The 17828-nt window shown below is 41.9% G+C and overlaps 1 protein-coding gene across 1 annotated transcript; it reads right to left on the bottom strand.

Moving 5' to 3' along the window:
• mapk4 (mitogen-activated protein kinase 4) lies at positions 1-15885 on the bottom strand. Its single transcript, XM_067612298.1, has 10 exons — positions 15492-15885; positions 13271-13916; positions 12310-12694; positions 11476-11651; positions 5381-5525; positions 2853-2935; positions 2536-2614; positions 2012-2231; positions 1616-1781; positions 1-1023 (listed from the first exon to the last, which is right to left on the bottom strand). The coding sequence occupies exons 3-10, from the start codon at positions 12674-12676 to the stop codon at positions 67-69; spliced, it is 2193 nt and encodes a 730-aa protein (XP_067468399.1). The 5' UTR covers positions 12677-12694; positions 13271-13916; positions 15492-15885; the 3' UTR covers positions 1-66.
• Between the last annotated feature and the right edge of the window lie 1943 nt (positions 15886-17828).

The following is a 17828-nucleotide window of genomic DNA, read 5'->3' as shown; positions in this document are numbered from 1 at the left end:
AAGCAGAGCATTTGGAAATGCTACCCATGATGATGCTGTGGTGGACTTTTAAGTTGAACCTCAACATCAAGAGTTGGGAGTCTGTGGTGGTGGAGTCCTGTGCTCAGGAAACCTGGGCACCCTTCGGTTAATGCTGGGCTGTTTGCTTTCTTCCCTCCACCCTCCCTCTCTTGCTTTTTTCCCATCTCCTTTCTCCTTATTCTGCCTGCACAGTTTCAACGCCCGAGAGATGAACACATCCAAGTCAAACAGCCGCTCTTTTTGCTTTACAGGAAGAGACTCCATGGATTCATCATTTACTGGCTGAGATATTGAGGAAGTAGAGGAAAGAGGTGGAGATTCTGGGGGAGGAAACAGAGGCGAGATAGGAGGAGATGCTATGTGAGGTAACTGTGGAGGAAGTGGAGAGGTGGGAGATGAAGGGAGGAGTGAAGGAAGAGAATGAATGGATGGTGTGACAGCTGGAAGTGGGCTGAGCCTGTCTTCATCATAGTCAGCGGATGGTTGCTGCACAACTTCCGTGTAGTGGAAGACTGGAGTCGGGAGGTCAGTTGGAGAGAGAGGGAGAGGGGGAGAGGAGGTGTAGCACAAGGGTGAACGTTGCTCCAAAGACAGAGTGGGACTGGGCGAGTGCAGACGAGACTGGGTGCTCTCCACCCAGCGAGAGATTTCCTGGAATAAATTCCCTGTTTCCTCCTCCTTCTCCTCTTCTGCTTCCTCCTCCTTCATCTCTCCCAGATCCTCCACGCTGCCACCAATAGGCACGGTGGTCACAGGGAGGCTGTTAATGTTATGCTTCCAATGTGACAGATCCAGAATCAGCTTAGGTTCTGAGTAGTGTTGTGGCTTTCCCTCTCTCCAGGCAATTTTATCCAGATATGATGGAGAGCCCACTTTGTAGTCACAGGAGCGGCCACAGTCTAGCTCCCCAAACCCAAAACCACAGGCCCGTTCCAGAGAGGAGTGAGAGTTTTCCAGAAAACGTTCTGCTGAGCTGCTATGGGAATATTTGCGTGGATCGACCTATATAAGATTGGGGTAGTGGGGGGAGGGGATGATAAATGAGGAAGGTAGTGAAGTTAATTTCTGTTATATTATGTATTGATTTGTTTTTGTATTCATTTCTATCTAAATGTGCTATACATGTATAATTATAACATCTATAAACTTGCACCATTTGCGTTTTAAGACATTACTGAAGATAGTGATGGCAACCTTTAACAGACACGTTAATGGGGAGTACTGCCAGACTAAATGTTGTAAGAAATATGCAGTTACATTACATAATGGTAAAAAAGAAAGAAAAAGCATAGCATACTATAACACAATAAGATGGTAAATGGCTGTTTTAATATAGCACTTTACAGTGTTTCACACTCACATTCACACACCGAAGCTACCATGCAAGGTACAGACACAACCATCAGGAGCAATTTGCGCTTCGGTATCTTGTCCAAGGACACTTTGACTTGTGAGCAGGAGGAGTCTGGGATCAAACCACTGACCTTCTAATTGGCAGACAACCCACTCAACCCCCTGAGCCAAAGCCACCCCAGATAATGGTTATCCTCAAACACTAATTGGTCAGTTTGGGGAAAAAAATGTCAAGTCCTACCTGAGCCTCCTCTAACAGTGAGGCAGAACTGGCCCGAGGGTCCCTCTGCACCTCCTCATCTTCTGTGGTGTCTCCCAAATCGGAAGTAATGTGGCCAGGGGGCATGCAGCGACATCTCCCGCCTGACTGCTGCCAGCACACATCTGTCGATAAACTGTTCTCATACCTGCAGAAAGTGGAGGAAATGTTGACACAAAATTAGCTTAGCAATCTCAGCTCTTAGTCTCGTATCTGCTTCAACCAGTATTTCCACTTTGATTTTTCAAAGATTTTCTGTGCTTCCTGTTCACAATATTGGGAATCCCTGTTCTGTCTTTGAAACACTGTCCAGGTAAATGATAATAAATATACATGATACAATGATACACCAGTGAATAAACATGTAAATCTACCCACCTGTCCCATTGGATGCTGGAGGCCTGACTATTGCTGTTGCTCAGGCTCTGCTCTGTGATCAGGCTGTCTTCCAGTTCATCCTCAATGCGGAAGGGATGTAATGAGGTGGGCTCATCTTCTGGACAGGAGTAATGCTGGAGGAAGAGGTGAGACAGCGCCTCTTCAGCCGTCAGCCGATCCATGGGATTAAAAGTCAAGATACGCTGAAGGAAGTCCACAGCTTAGAGGAGAGGATGAGAGTGAGATGAGATGAAAGAGGCAAGTCAAACACTTTCAAACCTTATTTAATATGAATAAAAATATTAAATAATATAGGGGCAAATATAAGTGTATTCTTTAAAAAAATGAATTCTACAAGATGTCGCTCTCTCTCGGCTCAGTTATACCGCTGCTCCTCATGATACTTTACAGGTCAAGTGTGTTTTTTTTCCTCCTCACATCCTCCATTACTCTTATTTGATGCCCTTCTCTTTCTCACTGCTTGACCCTCCTCTTCTTCCCACCACTCAATTCCCACTGCTCACCCAGAGCATCCACTTCAGGAAGCAATTCAGAAAAGGGTTTCTTCACTCTCCAGCCATGACTGACATATGAAGGCATCACCTGGGAATGAGGAAAAGGCAGGTTTACACGTCTGTTGTGGTTATTTCTTTAAGTATATTTCTTTGTAGCATTCACAAGGGGATTCTTGTTGGAAAGAGTTTTGTACACATCAAACGTGACTGCCTTAACTAGACCAGTCTAAAGCTGCAAACACATGTCTTTCATAACATGAGAGTGACATCATATTTAAAGAATCAGCTTGTAGACATATGACCAGCAGCAGCCACTGAAGCGTCACCTGTAGCAGGTCCTGCCTGTCCTCCTCTCTCAGCACCGGCACTGTGTTGAGAATCAGCTGCATCTGCTCCAGCTCATGAGCTCCTGGGAGAGAGAATCGACCAATCACAGACGAACAGGGGAGAGACAGAGGATAAGCAGAAAGAAAAAGGTGACCAATTAGAGTCAAACAGGAATAACTAGATGATATGAGCTGTCAAGTCAAAGAAATGGTAAGGGCTTGAGGTTGAATTTAAATTGTGCAGACGGGATGGATTGTCAAATATTAACATTTCCACTTTAAAGACATAAATATTAAAGATCCCCTCAAGACATATAAAAAATAGTCTGCTTGGAACAATAGTGTGTGTCTGATATGTCTTTTCCACAAAAGGTATAATTACTGTTAAAATCCTTAAAATGGACTCTATTCCTCCCTCATTAAAAACCACTTGTGTAAGTTGCATGGTAGACCAGGATTGGCTTGCAAACTGGTTGTGATGTCACAAATCATGCTTGTAGGCCCACCCAGTGAGCACAGAGAAACTTTCCACTTTCAGCAGATGGATGTGAAAACAGCCTTCTAGTGTCAAACTCTGCACATACATCATTCTGCATAGTGAAACTCAAACATTCAACTATAGGAACAAAAAGAAAAACACATTTTTGAACAGAGGGGAAGTTTAAGTATCACAACCACTTAATTTTCAATGCAGTTGGTTAAAACAACATAAAATATCACTTAATTTTCTCTTCCCCCCATGTTTCTCATCTGCTTCAGAGTAAATCCATTCTGAAAGGTTGAACTTAGGTATGTTGCACTTCTGGTCACACCCAAGCTGTGATGCCACAACATATATTTTGTGCAACAGGGAATTTTGCTGCTTAACCTGTTAGGCAACACTTCCTTGCATGTATATAAATACCGCCACCTTCTAAAATTGGCAGACATTAAGCCTGACCATGGCCCAAATTGAGGGGTGGATTTAGTGATTTGGGGGCTCCATGCAGTTGCCTACCTTGCCTAATGGTAAAGTCTGTCCCTGCCAAAACCTAATGTAAGTAAGTGAGTAATTTTATTTACATAGCACCTTTCAAGAGCAGAGACATCACAAAATGCTACACAGAGGAGATAAAGCAAAAACATACATACAGACATAAAACACAATAAAAAACACAATAAATAGAAAATAGATAGCCACAACCTCAAAAGCGCAGTCTTCTTAGCTTTAAGCTAGTTCTAGGAACAACCAGCAAACCCTGATCAGAAGACCTTAGAGACCTGCTGGTGACACAGGGCTACAGTAGATTTCTAAAGTAGGCAGGTGCCTGACCATGCAGAGCTCTATAGGTGATCACAAGAACTTTAAATTTGATTCTGAATTTGACGGGGAGCCAGTGAAGAGCAATCGGAATCAGTGTGAACCACCTAAAAACTAAAATATCTGACTAAGCTTATGGAGCTCCTCCAGCTGATGGAGGACAAATATTTTGAGTCGTAGTTGTGTGACTTGAAGTTTAACATACTTGAAGATTTTAGCCCACATAGAGCAGTGAAGCAGCACATTTCTGCTGCATGTCTTTCATTGTGGATTTGCCCTTCAAATACATTCATCACACCAGCAGGTGGTGCTACATCAACACATTCACCACTCAACGTAATAAGCAAATACTGGCAGTTCACTGTATTGGGAAGAGAATGCATTGCCTCCCCATTGGTAAACAAAAACATAATGTGCAACCATCTGGTAAACTATGGTGCTTAAGTGAAAATCAAGGCAAATATCTGTAACACTTGATGTGTGAAATTCTGGCAGAGAGGGACACTGGGGAACCAGTGACGCCATTGAGTTTAAGGCACCCTCTCTCCTGTGGTGCAGAGGGCTGGTGGAGGTCAAATAAGCCTGTCAGGAGGAACTACATCTGCTTCAGACAGCGAGAATTTTTCTGTCATCATTGTTATTCTGGTCAGGCAAAGAAGTAGCCTGCAGAAAGAAAATAAAGTGTCTTTGGTGGAGGACACTCTGGAAAGAAAAACTCTCCTCAGCTCTCACTTCATGCCACCTTTCCCACTGTGATGCAGTCTTTAAACACCTATTTTGTCCGGATCTTGGAAAGATGCAAGAGAAATAATAACTTACATAAGTTAACAAAAGACACAGATGATATGTTTGATTAGAACTGATTCACCTTTTACTGATTATACATTTGCTTAGCCACTCAACCTTATTCAACCTTATTCGACCTTATTCAACCTTAAAAACTTCTATTCCATATCTAACTTATTTTTCATCACATTTAACTAATGGGTATGAAAATAAAATTACATTTTCAAGTTTAATCTTTTAACATGCAAATGCCACTATCCTCAATTGAAGCCTGGAGACACAGTTTCAAGAAAGGTCTTACAAGATGTAAGTACTTTCTGCCCAATGATATAAGCAAATTTTATTACATCATGAAATCACCAATATCATAATATTTTTGCCAGACCTCAAGGTCATGATGACAGTGTCTTGGTGGAATCTGAATGAGAAACAAGTGAGGTACCTGCAAACAGCATGCGTCCAGTGAGCATCTCAGCCAGTATGCAGCCAGCGGCCCACATGTCTATGGCCTTGGTATAGTTGTTGGGGGACAGGAGCAGACGGGGGGAACAATACCACTTAGTTACCAGACCCTCAGATAGATAGCCCTGAAGAAGTAGGGATGGGGGGTTGAATGAAAGGAAAAGGGGAAAAGAGAGAGAACAAGATAAGTTAAAAGGCAGTGCACTAGGATGATATGCTGTAGTTGAGGGGCATGCAACAGATTAAGTAGCATTCTTGTAAGTGTGCATGCATATATGTACTTGAAGTGTTCACATCACTCTTATTTATTACAATCCAGCAGGCAGTTTGGTATTCATTTTATTCGGAGCAGAATCATTAAGAAGTTGGTAATGTCGGCTTCAAAAAGACAAAAACGAGCTCACACGGGATATTTTGATCACACCCACAAAGACTTTATCATTTTATGTCAGCTACATTAGGATGGGAAGTGGCTCCTGGATACACGCCGCCGTGGAAAATTTTCCCTTGAATCTCTACTTGTAGTTACTGAGTTTCACTGAGCCTTTGATGCTTTGCTGTACAACAACACATCCTCTCATTAGGGCTGCTCTGACAAGGTTCCCGCCTGCCTTTTACTTTTGTCCATGTTCACCTTGTGAATAACACTGATGACGCCATGCATGGAGATGAGCCACAGGCAAGCTTGTTTGCATACAAACCAACAATATTTATAATGGAAGTCTTTTGCCTGTTGCTATATTAACACTGTCCCTACCTGTTATACAGCGTGCAATCTCTCCTCCTCTGTAATTGCTCCACTCTCTGACCTCACTAAATCTCAAAATCCCTGCACTTGCTCAATGATATTACTACTCTTGTCCTGACCTCGTAAATCTCTCCTGAGCCATTTTCAATATCCCAGTCTCTTAAACTTCTTGATAGCTGTGATATTAGACGACTATACACTGCACCATAAACTATTCTTATAATTAGGCTGTGAATTGACTGCTGTGAATTGCTTCACAATGACAGTTTCATGGCCCTGATTGGCTGACTGGTGTATGCCATCACTTACAGTAAATAATAGGGAGACTGTGGTCATATAAAGTGCACCTTTTTTACTGACATACTATCCTTGTTCACTTTTATCCTAAAAAAAAAAACATGTAAAATTTTCATGGTTGTAAAAGAGGCCCCTAAAATGAAGTGGGGGTTGTGTGATCTGCCTTTAAGCACCCTTCACCTGTCTTTTCCTTCGTCTCTCTACCCCTCCCCTCCCCATTTTGTCCTCCATCTGCTCTCCCCTCAGCTTTCTCCTAATATCTGCTGTTTCCATGTCCCCTCTCACCATCTACCTCTTTCCCTCTCTATCTTGTACCTCTTGCGCAACCACTCTATTTAGTCTTATGCATACACTGTAAAATAATGCTATATAGACAGCATGGGATTTAGCTTGGCCCAGAAGAGTTTTCATACTTAAAAATAGATGCCAGAAATTGCTCTGTGAGCTTTTTCACACCAGTTAAATTATCTTGGGCCCACCTGTAACACCAACGTCACACAAAAGCAGGACACAGTGCTGTCTGATGGTTATGTTCAAAGTGGTTTCTTGACAGCTGAAATGCCCGTTCACTATGTAATAAGAAAAAATGTAAAAAAAAAAAAAAATGCTTGAGAATTGTGTCTTGATCAGCAGGTTCGGGGCATGACTCAGAGACTGCAGCCAAGCTTTAACACTGACAGCTTCTTTTTTTGGAGTTACGTAGAATAAAATATGTGTTATACTGGTAGCAGGTACTATTGAGTAGCTGTGAATAAGAGGCAATGAATTGAGAAGTAACTTCAGTTTTATAGCTCTATTCATTCTCTTTATTGCTCCTATTCTATTGTCATGCCTCTTCTCCTTTCCACTCTTTCCTCTTTTTCTTCTCTTCTGTCTCTCTCACCCCATGCCTTCTCTGCTCTTGATGCACCTTACTTACAGCCTCTCCTTCCCCTCCATGCCCTCCCTCAACGCTCCCTGCTCTCCTCTTGCTGTGCGCCAGCAGATGACAGAGCAGAAAGTGATGCTGAGTGCTCGGTGATGGTCTGACAAACATACACTCACCTTGTCTTCTAACTGTCCCTCCCTCCCTTCCTGGCTGATCTTTCTCTGCATCTCAGCTGTCCTTTCTGCTTCCCGGCAAGCGTCTGATAGACAGTGACTTTTAAGGGGTGGCCTTGTTTAAGTCAACCAATAAAAGTGCAAATCTTTCTAAATAAAATATTGTTTGATGATAATCATTAAAAAAAAACTCGGAAACGGTAAAAGAAACATTTAGGTCTCAGTTTCACAAAATGAAGCACATATTTATTTTTGTAACTATATTTACAGTGGTTTTCAGCATTGAAAACAGGCCTTTGTGTGACACCTATTCACCAATATAAAAGGTTTGCCTTCACTTCCTCCTCTCTTCCTCTTCTCTCCTATCGACCTTCTCCCCCCTGTCATCACCTCCCACTTTCCTCTCCATCCGTTTCCTCCCCCCTGAGCTCAGCCCTCAGTTTTCTCTACGTCATCATCGGCCAAGACTGTTCCCCCTCCTTTCCTCTTTTCTTCACGCATCACCCCTCCTTTTCTTTTCGCTACCCTGCTTGCTTCACCTCCTTTCTCACCTGTTTCATCCCTTCTTCTCCTCTTGCCTGTTACAGTTCCCCTCTGTTTATTTTTACCTCTCATCTTTGACTATATCCCTGCAATTTGTTCTTCCGTCCTTCCCTTTCTTGTCTTCTTCTCCCTTACTTCTCCAGGACTCTCTCCCTTTTCACCTTTCCTCTCCCTCTTTCTCTCTGTCCTTCATCCAGGTCATGAATAATTTCTGGGCAGATCTAGAGCTGTATCAGCAGGTGACAGGGTTCATTCTCACACACTCACAGTAACACTGAGTTCCTACCGGCGTAGACTGCAAACAACATCACAAATAATGTTTTCTCTCCCTGTTTTCCTTCTCTCGCTCCTCTCAACCTCTCTGTCATCTCTCTTCGCCTGAGTAAATGTTTGTCTGTGTAGTCAGAAGCGAACTTTTAGGCAGCTCTTCAAACAGCCTCATTTGGATGCACTGCAGAGTTTGCAGAGTGTGCTGATAGAACATCTGTGATCACACACTGACCATGTAAGATGCTGTAGAAGGACTAAGAAAAGAGAAGAGGGATTTTTTTTGGAGTGATTATTGGTAATTGAGGAGAGGGAATGTCATTCATTGGGGACAACTATAAATCTCAAATATTCGATCTTACTGTCAAACATGATATAATGTGAAATCTGATTAGGGGCTGTGATAGGACTGTGATGACAATTCTAAAGCAATATAAATGTAACATAAAAACCCTTTTGCGGCTCATGATGAAAGCTCAGCATGAAAGTTAACACTATTATTTCCATTACAGCTGAAGCCCATGTCCATTACCACAAAATGTATGAAAAAGCAGTGCATTATTAAATAAGAGAGAGGATGCTAGCACATTCACTGCAGGCATCTGCTTTGGTGTCAACACTGCATCACAAATAGCCCAACATCATCTTACACACACACACACATACACACACACACGCACCCTCACGCACGCACACACACACAACGCTAGTAATGCAAATTTATGCTAATGAATAATGACAATCTGATGCACTGCTGGCTAACACACACATCAGCTGGGACACACTCATAACTCACTCCTAATTTCCAACTCAGAACAATTCAAAACCATGTCAGCAGTGCTGTCAGTGCATTATTAATGCATCCCTGATCTATCTATCGATCTATCGATCTATTGATCTATCGATCTATCTATCTATCTATCTATCTATCTATCTATCTATCTATCTATCTATCTATCTATCTATCTATCTATCTATCTGTCTATGAATCTACTTTGTGTAAGTTAGGTTCAAACTTGAACATTATGTTCTCTGACAGACAGAGCATTGCTTTAGGTAAACAGTGAACAGGCACAGTGTGGGGAACAGAGTGAGATAGAAGTAAACCTTGTTTCTACTGTCCTGCACAACCCAAACTACCTTTATCCCTCTCTTTCTTTCTCTCTGTTTGATCTTTTTTGTCCTCCCTCTTTCCCTGTATGTCCTCTTTGCTCTTTTGCTCACCCTCCTTCTTTTTTCCCCTCTCACTGTCTTTGTACTTTTCACCTGACTTTCTCTCACACTTCTATGACTCAATATTTCTCACCCTTGTTCCTCATCTGCTCATCTGTTCTCTATCCTCCTCACCCCCCACCCCTTGTCTTCCCCTCCAAACATACCCCCTGTGTCTGCACCCAGCTGATCCCAAGTCCCGTGTTCTGCGCTGACAAAGATCACCTTTCACAAGAGCATGCACAGACCCAAAAAACACACAAACACACAAACACACACACACATCCAGACCCTTCTAGTGTTACAGTACTGCTGTGGGATCTTCGTGCATAAAAAAGCAGCACAATGGGACAGTAAATTGTCACATTCATCTTTCAGAGGCCTTTATCTACAATGGACAGGCTAATCACAGGGTTTGATTAGTACAAAACCTGATACCAGGTTTGGGAAGCAAAAGCAGGGTTTGGGCTGGAGAGGAGGCCTATTGTCAAAGACACAGGTTGGCAAACATCAGTCATAAGGATGTGTAATTGGATAAGCCAATCAGAAAAAAGACACTTGGCTGCAGTTGCAACATGTAGAATCCCTCTAGGAGGTTTACAAACTTTTCAAAGTTTAAGATTTTGAAACTCTGGTTGTGTCTAATATAGTTTTTCCATAAACAAAAGTTAAAATACCTCCTTACAAATCCTTAAAATGACATCTCCTTCTTCTTCATTGAAAAATACAGAAACTATGAATTTAACTGCTGGACAATAGATGTCTCATACTTCACTGTAGTCCATTCTTAGTGTATGTTCACTGGAGGCTTCAGGTTTCCATATCATGCTTGTGTAAGTTGGCTATTGGACCACGATTGACTCCAAAATTGTTGTGCTGTCACAAATCGTGCTCCTAGTTGTATGGCTTGAACTCAAATTCAAGGTGAGAAACTTTCCACTTTCAGCAGATGAATATGAAAACAGTCTCTTAGTGTCAAACTCTGCACATACATCATTCTGCACAGTCAAATATCCAACTAAAGGAACGACAAGAAAAACACATTTTTGACCAGAGGTGGACTTTAATGTCTAAGACATCACCTGAGATATCACATTGAGATGATGACCAGAGACTGATGAATTAGTCTGAGCTTTGCTGCAGGACAATGAATGTGTGCAAACCTAATCATTTTCTATTGGATGATTATTTTGCAACAGTGTTCCATCTCATTGTGTTTCCATTGCTTCACAAGGACGAGGGTTTGTGCACTGCTGTCTGATAACCACACAAGGTCAGAGCCTGAGGAGCTGCTATCTTTTCCCTGATAACAGCTCTACCTCAATAAGAGGGAGAAGAGATTGTATTTAATATTACAATACTCTGCATAGATTCATCCATCAGCAGCAGAGCAGCCCACACCGCTTTAGAGTAATGAGGAGAGTGGAGAAACCCTCAATTTGCTTTATTAACTTTTGGACAGAGATCTAAACTGGCTGGTCTTCTGAAGGTATGGATTTATAAAACTTGAGGCAAAAGAGAATAATGATCACAGGCATTTTTTTGGCCTCTAGTCAAAAGAAAACTTGTCATATTGGCTACATTTACATGCCCCAAAAAAGATTCATAAAAGTAATTAGGTTAAGGCTGGAAATGTTGGAACAAGTGTTGTTGATTACCCTAAAACTCCAGTTTACATGTTTGGCCAGTAACCAGAGTGTCCTCCTTGCACCGAAAGAAATACATTAAGAATCAAGGTACTGGAATGCATACGTTACCTGTAAATGTATGTTAAATGTACACTGCATGTAAACAGACTGACTGTCACAACATTTGAGGCCATTTATCCTGTTCTATAGGCCAACTTGAAGCCTTTCTGTGACAGATGTTATTCCCTAACACTCTGTGTATGTGAGTGTAAATGTCCTTACAGTATATATGTATTTGTGTGTGAGCGTGGTGGGTTTCCTTGTGCGTCTCACTCATACCTTATGAGAATAGTGAGGGTCGACTATCCTGGCCAGCCCGAAGTCGCCGATCTTGAGCAGCAGTTGGTCTATGTTGATGAATATGTTGGCAGGCTTTAGGTCTCTGTGCAGGACGTTAGCTGAATGAATGAACTTCAGTCCCCTTAGCAGCTGGTAGAACAGCAGAGTAGCGTGACCTGTTTATGGGCAAAAGTCGGCTATTAGGATACAATACAATTCTTCTGCTCTCACTTCTGTAATTGCAGTAATGATGTGTGTTTCTCATTTAGTGAGTACATTTTAAGTGGGCAAATTATAACTTTTAAAAAAGTTTTACTCTGACTTGCTTAGTTGTGTTTGACTGAGTAAAGCTTGTATGAGTAAAATTTTACTCTGTCCACATTTGAACCTGTCAGTGACATCATTAAAAACACAACATGAATGCATGAACAAGCACATTTTGAGTTAAATTCTGATTTGCTAATGTGTGACTTGAGGATATGAAAACAATTTTGGTAAATTCCTCAAAATGATGGCTTTTATCACTCCAATACTTATAGAACATATGACTTACAAAATATACAGTATGTTTCTGAAGAACACGCAAAAGCATGAATGAATGAATCACAGTGAAAACACATGATGATAGAAATCTAGTGTGGTTCTCAAATGTGTGACTTGTGGACTTGGATGATAGAGTAAGGTCTCAGTAAGAGACCTCAAAAGGATTGTCCTTAAATCCGATTAATCAAAGTGTAAACAAAGTCAGCAGTACACATAAAAACAGACAAGTAGTGTTTTTTAACAAGAAGCATCATATCTATCTATGATCTATCAGTATCTTATTTCCCATACCTGTGGGTAGCGGTCCTTGTTCCAGCAGCCGAGCCAGATCCGTCTCCATGCACTCTTGGACGATGTACAAAGCACTCAGCTGGTTTGGGTCTCGGGGCAGAGGTCGTCCATATGGTGCCAAAACCTCATGAACCCGGACCACATTCTCATGGTGCAGCCACCGAGTGATTTTGACCTCCCGCAGCCCGTGTTTCACCGTCACAGCATCACGCATCACCAGCTTTTTAATTGCAACGCGTTGTCCAGTACGCTGGTCCAGAGCTGACAGGACCAGGCCGGTAACACCCGTGCCAAGAGGTCGAAGGTCAGTGAAGTGACCACTGAGGTCAAAACCATGGAGAAAGAGAGGTGTGTCTTGTCTGGCCATGATGGATCCTCACAATATCTAGATTTAAAACACTTTCTGTTTGTCGTATACACGCAAAGTTACAACTTGCTGGTAAGTCAAGAGCCCTGATATTTCTTTAGGCAGCTGGTGCATGTAGGTGTCTGTTTTCATATAAAGACCCACATTTAATACCGCAACTACTAGCCTAGTGAAAGGCGGTGGTTGTTCAAGGGGCCCACAAAAGTTCCAGTAGGATTATTTTCTGCACAGACAGGGGCCCAAAATTTTGAGCTGCACTCAGTATTGCAAGCAGGCTAGAAAGGGAATCATTTCCTTCAGGCTAAAGAAGAAGTGTCTTTGTGCATCATCTTCACCTCCTCTTCTTATTAAATCCAGCTTTTACTAAACCATTTGTTGTTCATGTTGTCCTGAACTAAGGACCCATTTAGTATCACATTTTAAATGACCTTTGAGGTGTTTAAGACAAGGAGTGTCTGAGCAACAAATGGAATATCAGAAAGGATCAAAATAAATGAAACCAAGTGGAAAGAAATCTAACATTTAGTTTAGTCTGTGAACTTACAGATACAGGTTCAAACACGTGTTGGTAAAGCATCTACAGTACATATTCACCATTTTCCTCTTGACACTTGATGAGGCTGTGTTGCTCTGCTCCACAGATGTTGAATGATGCTGTAGTCTGCTGCAGGGATACACTTTCTAATCTCTCTCTGTATCTTCTCCACGCACAGATAGTCAGGATATCAGTGAGTCTTATTAATACTACCCAGGGCAGGGGTATCCATAGAAACAGCCCTCTGTGTGGCTGATCCTGCTCTTACATGTGTAAATGCATCATGGGACAGCAGCAGGCGGACGGTCGGCTCTGCACTCCTCTCTCTCTTTCCGCATGCTTCGCTGTGTTTATTATAAGTCAGTAATCCCCATCGACCAGTCGAAGCCTTTGATAGTGAGGCGGTAGAGAGAAGGAGGGGTTATGGGAGTTAAATTCACTGAGACTCTGTTGGCTCCTCCTCTTCTTCCATGATAGCAGAGAGTCTCAGTCAGTCAGTTAGTCTGTCAGTCAGTCAGTCAGTCAGTCAGACAAGTTCATTCAGAACGAGATCCACTGTTGGACAGCGGACAAATCCTTGTGCTATGGTATCCTCTGTGCATGTGAGTGTGTGTGTGTATATGTGTGCATGTGTTTAATCCCTCAGTAATCTGCTTCCTGTTGCCTCCTCATGAATGTAGGGATTTCAGCATCAGGCCACGGTCACTGTGGAGAGATACTGCCATTAGCTGCGTTGCTCAACACGTTCATGCTCTCGCTGCTGGGCAGGAAGAGAGTGTGAGCAGAACAGAGAGACATGAGGAACATATAGATGAAAGTTACACAGAAACAGAGCCTGTGTATTAACAGAGTCTGTGTTGCAGGAGAGTTGCCATTACATAACACTGAATGGCACTGTAACCTAATCTACACCAGCAACCTAATGTGCTTAGAGAAGATAATCACATCAATTCAATGATGCTTTAATATCTTCTGTGTGACGCTGTTGAGATGTTGATATTTCGGAGAAGAGAGACTATCTGACAGGATGGAAGGGATTAACATGGCAGTATTTTTTTCAATGAAGTTCTCTTTTCATTTTTTTTGTTGCATTTTAATATAACTTGATTGTGTTTAATTTAAAGTCCAGCAAATTAAAAGTAAATCAATGTACTTGATATTTTAGTCCTTACTTCCACCCGTCAAAGGTCATATAGTGGTAAAAATGAAAGTGCTGACTTTATCGCACCTCTAGATCCCTGGGCTGTAAACATAAACAATTCATCAGTCCATAAAACAAATCTCTTTTCCTGTTAAAGGCCTGAGGGCAGGGCGGAATTAGCTCTCTATTTCAGTCTTTCTTTCTAGAAATGAGGTGCACTCAATAGCTGGACAACAGCTAGTCTGTAACAGCCTTCAAAATACTCATAAACACACTGCATGTTTGCATTCACCTCAGTCAGGCTGACTGTCAGAGCCTGTGAGAGTGTAAGGTGAGAGCAGAGAGACAGAGAGAGGGAGCGTTGACAGTGGTACTGGGTGGGAGGTGCAGCACTGGGCTAACTTTATAAATAATGCATAACCAGTGGAGATGGCGCTTGGTGTTCTCTCTGTGCATTTATTCTCCATATTTCTTCATGTTATGCAACAAGAATACATATTTTAAATAAAAATAATTTGTAGATTCTTAATACGACACAATGAAATGGTGCTAAAGCCCACTGTCAACAGGCACATAGTTGCTTAAAATATAATTTAATTTATGCTACGTAGGAAATATAAAACTATACTCTTCACTTCATATGAGCCAAGATGCTGTTAACACATTTATAGGGTGATGGCAGATGGGAATACACAAAGGCACATCCTGTTGTACTCTGGCTTTGTGCAGCTGCCTCTGTGTCCTCGACTGTGTTGTCTTTCTTTTTTTCCCTTCTTTTTTTACTCTATTTACTTCCCAACGTGCGTTAAAGCAGTTTTAGTTTAGATAGGAAAGGCTGCATCTTTTCTGCACACTGGCTTCATGCAGCTGCCTTTGTGTGTCTACAATACAAACACTCCAGTAACGCCCCTTTGACAGAACAAAAACAGTGAGATTGAAATGCATCTAATAGAGCATAAAGCCCCATATCCAAAAATCAAAAAAAGTATAGCAATACTAATCAGGCCTGTGCTTTTTTTCCTCTCCTGAAATAGCTTTCTCGTTATCTTATCTATCTTAGTATCTGTTCGGTGGAGAATTACAACGAGAAGAAGAAAAGAACACACGCAAATATAACATCAGCAACCATCGGTACTCACCGGAGCATTAACGCAGCCGCAGCCTGCCGTCCAGAGACAAAGATCTGGGGAAAAGATGTGAGAGACTCGGGTCCTTGGAGGCAAAGAAAGTGAAACACGACCGCATCTGTGAGTGAGTGAGTGTGTGTGTGTGATTCAGATGATACAGGAGGGGACAGCCAGTACGGGTCGGCACCGGGGGCGATCCGCGGAGATGAGATAAGCCAGCGGCTGCTACAGAGCCGGTTATTGTGGGCGACTGTCCGCTCTCTGTCAGCGCTGAGGAGTGATCAGAGAGAGGGAGGAGAGGAGGAATCACCCCGATTCAGATACATCTAGCAGACCTGAGTGGCTCCACACACTCACACTGCACCACAGATGATTTAGTACCCCATCTATTACTCTCCTCCTGCTTGCTCTCTCTCTCTCTCTCTCTCTCTCTCTCTCTCTCTCCCTCTCTCTCTCTCTCCCTCTCTCTCTCTCTAGGACTCCCTCCCAGCAGAGCACCCTGACCTCAGTTAAACCTGAGTTGGTTTTGCAGAAGTGCTGGACTCACTGATCTCCAAACATGCTGAAGCTTACATATGAAATAATAGAACAGCATAGGACAGTAAAATAAAAGCGGATAAAATATCCAGCCTTCAGTTTATTCTGATTATTATAGCTTGATCATAGCCATGGTCATCTGTCATCCTGACAGGTGCAGCATTTATAAGAGTGAGTCAGAGAGGAGCCTTTGTTCATAGTGAATGAGTATTTATACACCAGCAAGAATGCCACGGCATGTCAAGGACCACCACCATAAGGTGGTGAATACGTTTATTGAAGTACAAGAGATTTATAGAAATTCAAACTGTAGGGTGATGATAGAGGGCCTGAAGATGAAATATGTAAGTCTGTATAAGCACATCATCTCTCTGAAAGTATAAAAACGGCATGCTTATACTTGAAATCAGGACATTAGACTATATGTGGTAAAATACGCCACTTTTTGCAATATCATTAAAAAGAACATTGAGAAAGCTATTAATATGCATTGTCTGTGATTATTTCTAGTATATTATTTAATGATGAACTAAAACTGTTCCCAATTTACTGGCCCGTGCAGTTTGAAAGCCACTTTGAAAGCCTGACATTCATTAGATGCAACTTTATCTGTCAGCAAATCAGCTGTCTTGTCGCTCCACAAAAGTCTACATTTTTATGAGGTCACTGCACATGACGCACAAGAGTAAAATTAAAGAGAACAGCGCAAGACTACACTGTAAAACTTTGACATTAAAGGGAAAATCAAGTCTAACATACTAATATAATTGGTTTGTCACATTCAGTACATTTTAGGAGTAATTTTGCAATGAAGTGTTACAATTGGCTTTGTAATTTCTTACATTTCCCAAATTCAGTTTTGACAACTAGCGAAAACAGCATGAATTTGTTGCACTATGTGGGTTGAAGGCCTTTTGTGAGAGGGAGAGAGCTAAAAAGTAGCAGAAAAACAAAGTATTTGCAATATCTTGGCTGTATTGCATTATAGTCTGCTGACAAAATCCCATAGCCTTTGGTTGGAAAATGTTAGATCTTTTATGAGAGTGAGTGCCAGTGAGAGGGAGAGAGAAAGAGAGCAGGCAGCTCATGATGAATATAATAATGACTATGCAGAGGTGTTACAGCTGCTGGGATTAACTGAGAGGACAGAGGCAGGAGTGAGAACAGAGACCCGGGAGTCACCTAATGTAATGAACCCAGTGTGAAGTGGCACACTGAGCTTATGGCTCCGTCAATAAGAAGAGTAGAGTTACAGGGACAGTTCTGGATTTCATATGCCATTTCTGCCTCATTGGATGCCTCATACAGTCCATACAGCGAGAGAAGATAAATCATGGGCCTCCATAGCATCCTGTGCCTAGAAATGTACTCTTTCTCACTCTATATCATCTGTTGAGATCTTGTTGGAGGCATAGATTGGAAATCAAAAGTCAATGGGCCTTTGCTATCTGGGCTTTAAGACTCCAGAGCAATGTACACAAGGCAGTTCAGCTTTCTAATTTTGTATCTTATTAAGTAAAATTTTGAAACTCGTGTTTACAGGTGAGATTTTCTGTAACAGTCACTTCTGGTGAATGACATTTCCTCTTATGTTTTGCATATATATTTGTTGCTTTGCCGAGAATTTTATAGTTTTCATTGTTATTTTCTACTTTGCAGGAGACATGCTCTGTTTTAAATGTTCTTTACAGAAATCACTGTGAACCTGATGATGAATAATTTGCTAAAAGCAAGCCAGAGAGTTAGATGATTAGCTGCTGGTTCATTTGTGATTAGATATGTGGGTTTGTAATCAGAGCCCATACAACAACT

This window comes from Thunnus thynnus, chromosome 2 (genome assembly GCF_963924715.1).
Source record: "Thunnus thynnus chromosome 2, fThuThy2.1, whole genome shotgun sequence".
In the NCBI taxonomy this organism is placed as follows: domain Eukaryota; kingdom Metazoa; phylum Chordata; class Actinopteri; order Scombriformes; family Scombridae; genus Thunnus; species Thunnus thynnus.
This window is presented reverse-complemented; position numbering and strand designations above follow the sequence as displayed.